Below are 12983 nucleotides of genomic sequence, written 5' to 3' on the forward strand. Positions count from 1 at the left end.
CAGAAGTTAAAGCGAGGCCAGATGAAGACCCGGCATAAGCAGGACCCTAGGGAAGGCCCTCGGGTCCTGGTTATGGTGGTGCTGGATGAGATGGCATGTATAGAAATAATTCGCCACGTTTATACTCAGCGCTGGGCACTGGGAGAACAGCCAGGTCCCATGCCTGGGCACAAAACCAGATAATTTTCTTTGTGAGTAATTCACTCGTCGTATAAATTCAGTGCGTATATACCGCTGGTCTATAGGTTACCGGTTAAACAGCGCGAAGTAGCAGAAGGTGCATGGAGTGGAAGGCGAGGGACACGGATTCAGATACTGACTCTGCCGCTCAGAGTAGCGACTCTCAATCAGTAGGTTTCTTTGATTCTGTAAAGCTCTAGTTCCATCACGTGAGCGTAAAGTAACATAATGGGTGTGATGTGCCTAGCCAGGCACTGGCACATAGTAGACACTCAGTAAACAGTACCTGTAGTTTGTAGCAGTGATAGTGGAGATCAACACACGCAGTACCCTATGCGTATATGTTACACAGATACTATATCGCGCGCACACACACACACCTTAAGGTGAGCAATAGCAGCCTTGGATGTAGAATAAGCTAAAAAAGGAGTGAGACTCACGGCATCCACTTGCTCACCTGTGCAACATGAAGATGCCTACAGACCTGACACACAGCAGGGAAGGTGGGTAGTTTGCCTCAACTTTGGGTTTCTACAATGCAGCACTGAGTATGTGCTTGTTGAGCGAATGACTATATGAAGACTTTGACTCTGAGCTTCTTGATTTGGGGGAATACTCACCCCTCCTTGTCAGGTTCCCCCACGTCTCTTCTTACCCTCCTGATGCAGGGTCCATATGGGAATTAGCCCACTGACCTTGACAGTGCAGGAAGGCAGCAGCCAGCAGATTCTCTCTTGGTTCTCTTTGATAGTTTGGGTATCACCTTGGCTGATGATACTCCAGTGTCTTCTTTGCACTGGCTTAACTTCTACCTTCACCGAAGGCCTACAGCTGAGCTAGAGGCAGCCCCCTCTCCACTCATCCTACTGGAAAAGATGTGTTTGAGTTATCAAAGTGGGCCTGGTGCAGGGAATCTGCGTGATTTTCACATCACACCTGGTATTTCAGCAAAAGCATTCCCTCCATCAGGCCAAAGTGCATTTCTTTACATCCCTACTGGAATGGGAAAAGGGGTGAGTGGAAAAGAGACCCCAACTGCTCCCATTCTGATGCACAGATTGGTCACCAAGAACTTGCTAATTACAGGGGGAGCAAAGCCTTGAGGGCCAAAAGAACCCACTAGAATAACAAAACCTCTCAAGGTAAAATTAAACAATAGTCACTTTTCTTTCTTTTTCCAACAGAAAACGTGATGCTGGCATGCTAATTGCGGGAGACAACTTGGCCACAGACAGCCACAAAAGCACAAAAACAAACTCTGAGAAGAAACAAGACGGTGTTTTCCTGACATCTACAAGAAGCGCTTTATTTTTCCTCTAGATTTCTTTTCTAAAAAAACAAAACAAAACAAAAAACAAAACAAAACATTTACAGAGACAGTGCAACCTTCAGGTGATAATATTCAAGCATGTTCTTTTATTAAGCCTGGGCGGGGAGGAGAGGAAGGTGAAGCGGAAACGATCAAGCAGGGTAAGTGGGAGGCTGGGACCCTCCACCATCAGGTTGCTTCTTCAAACTGCAAATGAGGAATGAAGGGAACAACTTTTTTATCCTGTGCCCCCACATAGCCTGTATATTCTCATGGACGCAATGCTTCCTTTCTTGTCCGCCAAGGTGTCTAGGGAATGAGCTGCAAAATTCGTTTGTAATAATCTATCAAGAATTTTGGGGCAGCTTTGGCAAGGGGCTTGGGCCAGCCCTTTGGGACCCACCAGCTGTGTCTAGCCCCCCATTTCTAAGGGTCTCTTCTCTCTTGGCTGGCTGGAACAGGGGTCCCAGAGCTCTCTCCCCCATCGCTGCTGTGCCCACTCAGGCTTGGTCAGGACGAATGAAAGGATCAACACTCGCCGAGGCCAGCTCCAAGCTACAGTGGGGCCGTGGCGGTGGCGGGGGGAGGGGACAGAGGGCGCCTGGCTGTTGTAAGCCATACGTGAGAACAGCCCGGGCTTCCACAGTGACACAGAAGCCTGCATACCAGCTCAGCGTTCACCTTCCAACAGGCCACCACCAGGGAAGCAAACAGACGTCGGCCTCGTCCAGCCCCAGAAAAGACTGTCCCCGGGGCCCTACAATTCCCGTCGGTCCTCGGTATTTTTTTCCCTCTGTCGTGACTACTCGTGTGTATTCCCTCGGCTCTGGCGGATCTGTGTCGGGTGGGGGGGGGGGGAAACACCGAAAGCCCCTGGCTAGTTAGGTGGCAGGGGTCCAGCGGCGGCAGCTGCGCAGGCGCAGACGCGCAGGGTTGGTGCGCGCGCCAAGGCTCACCGGGCGCGCGCTTAGCCGGACTGGCCGCCGGGTCCCTCCTGGATCAGCCTCTCGCTGAGCGCCCACAGGGCCCGCGCCGTCTCCTCGCTCTGAGCCTCCGGGGACGGCATGCAGCGGCAGCAGTTGTTGAAGTACATCCCTCCGAGGCCCTCCAGCTCTGGAGCAGCAGCACAGTAGACGGTGGTGGCAGCTCCTTGTTGCTGAAATCAAAGACAAAAGACCAAAAAAAAATAATAATAATTTTTTTTTTTTTTTTTTTTTAAAGAAAAGAGGTGATGAGCGGACTTCATTCTGTCTGCGAATTAGCAAGCGTTGCCCTGCCTGGTCCGGGAGTATCTGGATCTCAGCATGGCCAAGGGCACTGAGCTCGGCACGTGACTATACAGGTATAATGTGGCATCCTGGGAAAGCAAACTCACCAACTCTGCTGGTCCCTTTTTACACCTCATAGAGGAAAAGGCTTCAGAAATAAATATGTGTATCAATCAGTCACAGCAGAGGTCTCTTCTGAGGAATGAGAGAAAGACCGCAAGCATCCTTTTGCGCACCCAAGAACAAATGCACCCAACCCTCTGACTTCTCAACGAATGATGCAACTTGACACCAAGATGTTTCTAGAACCTTCTGTCTGAATTAAACCAACCACGCTAATGGCCCATCAGATAGAAAGGGACTGGTGCCAGATCTTTATTTTTTGCTCACGGTGCTGCTAGGGGAAGTTTTCAGTGGTGTGTGGAAATGTCTGACACACACACAGACGCCGGCCCCTGCCGTACACACAGGCCTCATGCAGACGCACGACCCATGTATTGATTCATCCAGAGCCTGTGAAGACCTTTCTGTTAATGTCATGTTCACCCTGTATTTGCAATAGGACGGTGACGAAGGGGGGACTTTTCTTCTCAGCAACTCGTAAGTTGCGACGAGCGCGATCGAGTACTTCCGATTCCCCTTTTGAGTAACAGTTGGTGTTGTGGCTAGGGCTGCGCATGCCGGCGGGGCCCCATATCATCCTGGCGGACACGGGGCCGTCAGGGGTGCTGTAGAGAGGGCAAGAAATCACTTTGCTTTGCAAGCCATAATTAAAAATAATAGGCTGGTGTTCATAGGGAGACATGGTAGGCGCGGCTCTAATTTAGAACCAGTACAGGTTATCTGGCATCTTATGATTATTTATGTGCATCACAGCCCTCGCTGCACCGACTGATTACCAGCTGATAGGGAGGGGGTTGGCGGAAGAGGATGGAAAAGGTAATGGGGATAAGGTCACCATTAGAGAAGACACGCAGGGCATTTGACAGAGTGGGAAACACATTTCTGTCCCCCATCCAAAGCTTACCATTTCTCCTGCCCCTATAAGGTTGACGTTGTGCCCAAGCAGAGAGCTTCGTGGAGAAACCACCCCCTGCCCCGGGTGGTTTGGTTTGTGCATCCTGTGATTGTGCTCTAGAACCCTTGGACGCCAAGGTCATTTTGAGAATCAGGGTCTCCAGGTGTTGTAATTTTAGGAAAGTGCTGTAAAGCAGGCTTGAGTTCTCCTTTGTTTGGTAGCAGAGGACTTCAGCATCAGTTTTTATGGTCATATCTGAATCATGTGCAAAGCAAATGGTCAGCACAGAGAAGTGACAGGACTGTGGGGAGCAGGGCGAGTGGAGGGGGCGGGACATCATCAGACTTGAGTTCTGAGGATTACTGGTGCTTGACTGGGTTGGAGAAGTCCATTACTTCAGAATTTGAACACCCAGCATGACTTCGATTTAATTAAACAGTAATTGGTGTTTAACTTCCCCAAGCCCCTCGCATGCCCACTCCCCAGACAGCCGGTTACTTTCTTGGATTCAGCTATTTTCGAATTGATTTGTGTGGCTCAAGTGTAATGAAAATAAGCCCGTGTCATCCAAATTTCCTCTCAATGAATTATCATTTCTAATAACCCTTAGCTTAGCACCTGGCACATTTATCGAAAGAGTTTTGAGAGGTTTATCTGACTCCTCTGCATCCCATGTGGGGAAAAGGGAAGCCAAGTGCCTCTAAAGACAAACGGAAGAACGGAGCCGCGCACCCCGCTCTCTCCAGCCCAATACGCTCCCGGCCGCGGCCCCTAGCAGAGCTCAGGTGGAGATGGTGTTTTGCATAATTTTCTGGGTATCTTAGATTTCCATCTACTTTGCTGCTGCCAGAACCACCAAAGGGTGGTCCGGTGACTTGCCATCAGCTCATCCCCCAAACCGCGGCCCCCGCCCCGCTCAGGAGCGCCCGTGCGGTCAGCGCTCCCGCGGCGCCGCCGTGATCGGGCGCTCTCCGGGCCGGAGAAGATCAGAACCGGCCACTGGGGAGAGCAGAAAGCGGAATCCTTCCAAACCCAATGTGCGGTCTTGCCACCGTGACCTTCTGAAACGATGCACGGTGCGCTCTTGTACTGTGGGATTGGTCTTTTTGCGGAGAAATTCCACACTTCTGTTGACCCAGCATCAGGCTGACGAGGGAGCTGGGGGGCCTGGCTTCTCCCTCCGTGCACCCCGACAGCAACTGCTGTCGACCTCATTTCACGTCAGCTGAGGTGTGGCTACCATGCTGGAAACCGTCAACTTTAGAAAAGCCCCATCTCTTCCCAAGAGCTGGCTTTGAGTCCTTTGCCACAAGCTCGGTGACACACCGTCTTAGTAGCATCACCGGCGAGGCTGGCTTTGTAGAAGGACGCGGGGCACTAGGGGCCCCTGAACGCAGAGCCCGTGTCCTCCACGGCGCAGGTGAGCTGCAGGCGCCCGGCAAAGCCGGCCTCTGGGGCCTCGCTCCGCTCAGCGGGCGCCTGCGTCCCCGTCCTCTCCGCTGGACGCGTCAGCAGGGACGGTACCTTTCAGCCCCAGGCCTGCTCCCCTCCTGGCTTCTCGGGGAATTCTCTTTTCAGCTGTACTCCTGGCAGCCTCTGAGTGACATCTTTATAGGATCAGATGTGATGACAGTTAGGTAACAAGTTCTGATTTTTGGCTCATCAGCTTTTCGGTCTGCCTGTCATGAGAACGAGACGGCGCCACATTAGGGCAATCTCATTAGTAAATAAGCTGGTACTGCTGACACAAGATAAAACGTTTTTAAACTGATAAAAAAAATTTTTTAAAGAGCCTTTTAATCACCGTCGAATGACTTTCCTGCCACTTTTTGGGGCATCGGTACATAACTTGGAAAAGATGAAAGAGCGTGTAAAGGAAGTGATGTTAACAAGTCTGCGGTGGGATGTCTGAAGCAACGTGCTGGCGGCCGTCAGCGCCGCGCGCGATCCGTCGTGCTTAGAGGACAGCAGCGCTCGACGCAGGAACGCCGGCTGGCGCAGCCGCTTCCCCTCTATGAACTTCGCAGAGCGATTTCTCCGTCGCCGGTAGGTTGCGCGCTGTCGCAAGCCCCGGGACTGGGTGTCGCAGCTCCATCCCGGGGACGCGGCCTGAGTGAGCTTGCGGACGAGGCCGGGCCTGAACATTTCTGGGAAGCCCAGCACAATCTTGAATCACGCCCAGCACAATCTTGAATCACGCCCGAATGCCGTTTCTGATCTAGTCGAACATTTGCGAGCTGCCGGCGGAGAAGCGTGCCATCAATCTTTATAGTGTATGTAAAATTACCTACGATTCTTTTTTGGGATTAAGTTAAGAGTATCTTGGTAATAAGGGTCCATCATTCTCTTTCAGAAATCATTTGTCAGATTTGCAGTACAATCAGCAACTACAGAAAGGTGGGATTTAAAAAGCAGTTGTTTATTTATAGTTGAGGCCGGGAGATCTAAATTATCCGTCCTTCCAAAACCCTTTGTTGGGATGAAAATGTTAAGTAGCTGCTTTTCGTCAACATTTATTTGATAACCGCTGGCCATCACTTTGGAGCTGTCAGCATGGAATACAAATGAATATTGACTCTTTTAAAGGAAAAGGTACAGAGGTTTCTGATAAACAATATACGGGAGAGAAAAAACAAGACCCCCATGCTGGTACCTGTGATGCACTGGTTAGTCCTCTAATATACCGTACATTTTAATAAGGACACACATTACATAGCATTCAGTTTTCAAGTTCCTCTATTTTAAAATGCATGCTTACTTAAAAGGAAGACTATATTCCTGGATTAAAGTAGATTTCACTAGGAGATGTATAAAAAGATAAAGACACACTGTCACAGAGTAGCTATCTATTCAATGAACTCACGAGTAGGAGATGTTCTAAGATTGCTTTACTACCTACTGATACCAGGACATCGCACGACACATGCCACATCAGCCAGTTCTAGACAAAGTAGTTGTGTCAAGAAACATGGCACGGAAGTTAGCCCGAGTTCAGAACCCCAAGGGCACGAACAAGAGCCTTTTCGGAAGTGGGTGGTGATTATCGTGCTGAACTCCCGGGACAGAGACGGCAGGAAGGCGACCCAGTGCCTCTCCAAACCCTCCACGCTTTCCCTGTTACCTGTCTGGGGTCTGTTAGGTGAACCAGCACTTGCCCAGTGCAGAACCGGCCACCTGTCCGGTCCTCCAGAACACGGCGGTGACGGAGCCGCGGTGGAAACGAGGGGGCAAGGGCACGTGTATCAGGTGGCATCCGTGGCCGCCGCCACACCCTGTCCTTCCCTGTCTCTCAGGAGTACCCCGACAGAAGAGTCTGGAACCACTCGCCCGCACAAGTGCAGCACCTTGTTGCAGAGCTCCTCCCCCACCTCCGTTCCTCAAAAACAGTTACGGGTTCAGTCTCCGACGTGCGAGGCAAACCCAAGCAGACTGTCCCCCCCCCCCCACCCCCGTTATCAGGTCCGCACCTGCCATCAGAGAACAATCTTCTAAGCCCCAACACGTGCCGAGTGTTTCATTAGTTCATGGAGTCAGCCTGCGGGAGTAAGGTTCGGGGGCCTTCCCCAGGAGCACGACCACAGCCACAAAGTCACCCCCTTCCTCGACCACCGGGCATCTGAGGGGTGACCATGGCTAGCACGTACGGACAGATTACAACCCGGTCAGGCACCACGCAGCCCTCCCAGCCGGGAGCAACTGTTCCCCTCATTTGCAGAGACGGCTGCTTCGCGTCAGAGACGAAAAGCGACATGCCCAAAGCCACACGCGTCACCACGCAGGTCTGCCCGCTCCAGAATCCGCATCAGCCGCCGAGCAAAGCCTCCTTCCCAAACACGGGACCCAGCGTTTGCATCCTGCCCGCTCCCTGCTGGGTGTGTCCCCCTTGGCGGAAGCTTCCTCGCGAGGGCCTCCCTGTCACCTGCCGCTGTGTGAGGCCCCGACGCGGCCTGGGAGGAAACGGGAGGCCGGGTTCACCGGAGAAGTGTTCAAAGGACAATTTTTCCATTGTTGATTTAGTCAGTGAACTAAATTGAAATTATATCCACTTGGATTCACAAGATTGAAGACTCGGCGCCACCTCAGAAGATCCAGTAGCAAACGGCCCTTAACAGAAAGGTCACGTGATTCAAAAGGCCACCTCTGCGTGCCACCTCTGCCCAGCTAAGGAACCTGCTCTCGGATGACAGGCCTTTCTTCAGCGCGTGAACGGAACCACATGAAAACCAGTGAAACCTAGGCCAGTCTCCACGTGGTGGGTTCTCACACGAGTCGGGGGAGTGTGGCTTTTGGAGAGCACGGGCCGCGCTGCTCGGGGCGGGATCAGCCTCCGGTCCCCGTGCCCCGCCCGCCCCCGCCCGCCCCGAACGCGGTCGCTCCTACGAGTCTCGAACCGCTGATCCCCGCAGAGGCTTGACGCCAGCCGGGCTTGGAGACAGGCAGATGCTTCCTGTTGGCATCAAAACAGAACTTTTTTTTTTCCCACGGCCTTTGGGAGTTTTGCTAAGTCACAGGCTGTTCTTAACATTTACTACAGAAGGGAAATACTCCTCAGTGTCTCAAGCAGAAGCAGTGAGGAGGATCAGGGGTACAGATACTGGCTTTCCAGTTCTGAGAGATCCGATCACTTGGATCACGATCGGATTCTCGGCCTCACAGACGAGAACGCGCCCACTCGGGCGCTTTGACGGTGGTCAGGATGGTCTCCTCCTGCCCCAAGGAAACAGGTTTCTTTCTTCTTTGCTGAAACAGGTTCTCGAGTGCAGGAAAACCTCAGAGGTTCTTTTCAGTTGACTTGTCTGTCCCCCAGTAGGTGAGGGAGTGTCATTCCCCAGGCAACACCGGGGACACCGTCTGTGAGGAGGGCCTTGATGATGGGAGGGCCAAGCAGTGGGCTAGGCCAGTCCATGACCATAAACGCTGCTGGTCCCAGACAGCCCAGAGCCCGTGACTGCAAAGGGAATCTTGACTGAAATGCCTGACGGAAAACAACCGTAGCTCATCTTTCGAGAAACAGCCATTCGGAGACAGTCTGCCAGATGGCCCGCAGCCTTTCTTGTTTGCACTACAGGTATCCCAGATAGTACGTCCCCAAACCCAAGTCTGACTACGAGACCCCACAGCATTCCCTCGGACAAAGAAACATACGTTTCTAGCAAGGTCATTATGGAGTTTGAAGACAATGACTTGGAGTCCAGGGCAGAATGAGACGGAAAGTCAGGACGGGCGCTGAGAAGTATTTGCAGGAACAAGCTCAGAGACTAGTAGGTTCAGGATGGAAAGCTGGAAGGGACTTTTTTTTTTTTCTTTTAAGACAGAAGAATATATTTGTCTTCACTAACCTTAAGTTTTGGGGAGAAAAAGGCAGCCAATCCCAACCATCCAAAGAGGCCCAAAGCCATGTTTATTCCGGGAAGGCCAGGCACGGGCGGGTTCTCACTTAGGCTATGGGACCGAAGGGCGCACTGACCTTGGTAGGCCTTCAGGACCTGTGTTTTGAATTCAATGAACTGTTCTGAACTTTCCCTTGAAATAAATGAGGCCCTTTTCGTACCTCTTCTGTGTTCCAGAATCCCTGCCATAAATGTTCCAAGGGCTCCATGACAGATTTATGTCTGGTCTCAAAAGAGTGGAGGAGAAATATTTAGAATGATTTCATCTTTCTAAGACCTGCTGTTTTCTGAGACTGTAGAGCTGCTCTGGGAGGAGGCTGGGGCGGGGGGGGCGCGGCGCTCCCCAAGAGGGGAAGGAAGGCGGACTGCTCACGTACAGGCCGGTGGCCAGTCCTACTCCTGCTTAGTTCCCTTCCAACTGTGCCCGCCAAACGCACCCTACAACCACCTGGGCCTGAGAGAGGGTCCCCGCAAGACGACGACAGGATGCCACTGACTGTCCCCTAGCCACGAAAGCAGCCCCCGGGGCATCCCGTGCGGGTCTTGCCTGGATGACCACATTGCTCAAAGTACAGTTTCTTTCCAAACGGGGAGTTCCCTTGCTGGGATGGAAGGACGCACGGGGGTACCCACTGTTCCATGGGTCAGTGTGAAGCCGCTAAGCAGAAGAGCCATAGAAACTGGCCACTCAGAAAGGCATCAGCCTTCCACATGGGACAGATCTGATGGCCGGTTACTGGAATTTGCCAACCGGGCCACCTCCGACGCCGGCGCTGAAGGACTAGTGGGTATTTATGAGAGATAAAAGAACATATTTAGCGTGTGTTAATTTGAAACGCTTTACATTTTTACTCCTTTATCCTCAGTTATAGCTAGCTCTGTATACTGTATATAAATGTATGCCTCTGTATTTGCCATGTATACTAAAATAAATCTTTGAAATAATTGCCAGGCAGAATTAATGGCTTCTGTTCCAATATAATGGTGCGAAGTGTCTTCACGGTACAGGTGAAACAAAAGCTCCCCCTCCCTCTCTGCTGCGCGCACTGACCCCGCCGAGTCGGCCTGCCACGTTGGCTCCTTTAGAAAACCAAGAGCTGACTGCTTTTGTGAGTGAGCCAGATTTCAGGGCAAACCCCAAACAAGCTGTTTGTTTAGATTTTAAGGTAGACAGTTCATTTACACCCAGGTCTCAGAAATACTCTACAACGTCATCCTGAAAGGCAGGAGGGGGTGGGGTGGGGGTTGAGGAAAACCCACGGGGTCTTCTGATGGGGCCACATCACCGCCAGAAATCAACTCTTAACTCTGTCTTCCAGAAACGAATGAAAAAAAAAAAAAAATAGACTTGGTACCGTTCGGATGTCACAGGCAGGCACCCACGCCCGGCCCCGCTGTTTGCATTAGGTTTGTGCGTTTTCACAGCGAGCTCTCTACAACAGATCCTTTCTCAGGCTCAAAGACGCTGGCCTTGTTAATATTTCATTTAGAACATACTGTGGAGAGCGTCTCATTTATATTACTTCCATAATTAATGGTGATAGCTTAGGCACTGCCTTTACACAGAGAGATCTCGTCACAGTGGTCGATGGGTAACGAGAAACAATAGATATTTCATTCACCAGCAGCTTGTTGCTAGTTAGTAGGAAATGATCGTGTGTGCTGTTGCTTTAATTGCCAGGGTAAATAATTCTGCCTCGGTGTTAGTGAACATTTTAAAGCACTCGATGCAAATAGACTAGAAACAAAACAAACAAAAAAAAATTACCTTGATTATACAACACCTTAGCATAGAAAGTTACAAAGGTATGTCTTTTTTTTTTAAATTGTATTCTATCATGCAAATATTCTCTAAATATGCATGTGCTGACTACTCATCTCCTGTATTTTAGGAAATACAATTAGGCTGCCTTTCTCTTCTCCTATGTAGACTGTAAATAACTGTAGATCTTTCTCTTGTTTCCCTATGTAAATATATGTAAATACTAACAAGCTATGCATGCTGATATTCTAGGCAATTTCAGGTACTTTTATAATCTGAAGGCATGTACTTGAACTGGTTTGTTAAAAGAAAAAAAAAAGTCTCTCAAACTCTTTAAAGCTGAATAGAAATTAAAGATTTCTTCCTAGATGATTGTGGTTTCTTTTGTTTGCTTTCTCATCCCTGAACAGTACTCCACTTCTGTTCCCTGCCCTTCTCCCCGGGAGGAGACCCGGGCATGCACCCGGGCCAGGAACGATGTGGATCTACTTGGCTTTCGTTTCTAACCACTTTCCTTGGGTTTCCTAAAGAACTTCTAGACTCATAAGATAGGCGTCTTTGGATTCTTCTAGCAAAAGAATCTGGAGTTAAGAAAAAAAAAAATCGTATTTGTTGCTCCCCTACTACGTGTCAGCACAGTGCGAGGTGCCTTCCCTCCGCAACCCCTACAAAAGGACCCTGTCATTACCATTTCAAAGATGCAGAAACTGAGTCACAGCAAGATGAACACACGCCTAGAGTGACAAAACTATTAAATGCCTCCCAAACCCTGATTCTTTCCTATAAGTCAACTTGTTCTGCAAAAGGTCAGAGAGAAACTCATTTAGGCTCTGCAGGCCATACAGTCTCTGTCACAACTCCGGTCTGCCACCGCTGTTAGGAAGGCGGCCACAGACAGCACAGTCCCCAATGAATGTGACCGTGTTCCGATAAAACTTTATTTATAAAAGCAAGCAGAAGGCCACGTTTGTCCCACTGGCCTCAGTCTGCCAACCTCTGTTCCACACCCCGCTCTTCAACAGAACACGAACATTCCCCTTTCAAGTACGTTTATGTGTTTGATGGACTGTGGGAATCACATGATCAAATGAAAATTCTCCATTTCTTCCCTGCAGGTAACAACACTATTTGTAGAAGTCATGAAATAATAAGGAGGTGAGCAAAAATGAAGTCCCTTGAGCTTATAAATCAAGCTGTCTTCCTCAGACAAATCTCATTGCCAGATTTCAATTTAGTTACCTTTTGTTTTCACAAATGGGGAAGGAGGAAAAAGGTATGAAAGACTAAGGTAAAAAAAAGAAAGAAAAAGAAAAAAAAAGGAGATCGAGCCACGCTCACTCTTCAATGAGGGGAAGGAGGCTATTACCTCAGGTATCTATGGAAACCAAGCAGCACGCAAACTTTTTAATGGTTGGAAAACAGCGTCTGTGTTTGAAGATGTTTTCCCCAAGTATGATGCTTCAGTGTAAATGCATTAATTGACAGTTTCCTTCGGGACTTTTTTATTGAAGTGTCCAAAGTTAATTTGATGGCACAGGGAACTCTCCGGAGCCCTTGAAGAATGCTGCAAAGTTAGGTCTTTAGAAAACGGAGGGGCTCTGGCGTCCCCTACAAACCCGAGCCCACTCTCCTGCAAAGCAAGGGAAGAACCAGCCCTTGCTCCCTGCGGTTTCCCCGTTAGAACACCCTCTGCATTCACCGTGGGCTGGGAGAGACTCCTAGCCTCTAGTCCAACAAGAAACAAGATCACCTCTTCCGCCGTGCGGGGACTGGGGTGGGGGGGAGACCTGTGAGTTCTGCTGTCCGGGTGGCAGTGGGGGGGGGTGAGAACAGCCCAGAAGCCGAAGCCATTTTTGCCTTCCAGATTCAAGGGGCAGCCGTCGTTTCACCAGCCTTACGCAGCATCTCCGGGAGCCACGCTCGTCATGGAGTCCACTGCTCCCCTGGTTCCCTAGCCGTAGCAACCAGACCCAAGTTCACGTCCACGTCTCTGAGGCAGTGACACAGGAACCAGGGCCGCAATTACTTGTTAAGTGCTATAAAATTCGAGACCCCA

General features: G+C 50.3%; 1 protein-coding gene across 1 annotated transcript in view; it reads right to left on the minus strand.

Moving 5' to 3' along the window:
- Positions 1-1576: 1576 nt before the first annotated feature.
- Positions 1577-12983, minus strand: part of WWOX (WW domain containing oxidoreductase) — a 935050-nt gene continuing 923643 nt past the window's right edge. The window contains exon 9 of the mRNA XM_044255679.1: positions 1577-2645. Within this exon, the coding sequence (XP_044111614.1) occupies positions 2457-2645 (189 nt within the window). The 3' untranslated portion in view covers positions 1577-2456. The remainder of the gene's footprint in view (positions 2646-12983) is intronic.

This window comes from Neovison vison, chromosome 7 (assembly GCF_020171115.1).
Source record: "Neovison vison isolate M4711 chromosome 7, ASM_NN_V1, whole genome shotgun sequence".
NCBI lineage: Eukaryota > Metazoa > Chordata > Mammalia > Carnivora > Mustelidae > Neogale > Neogale vison.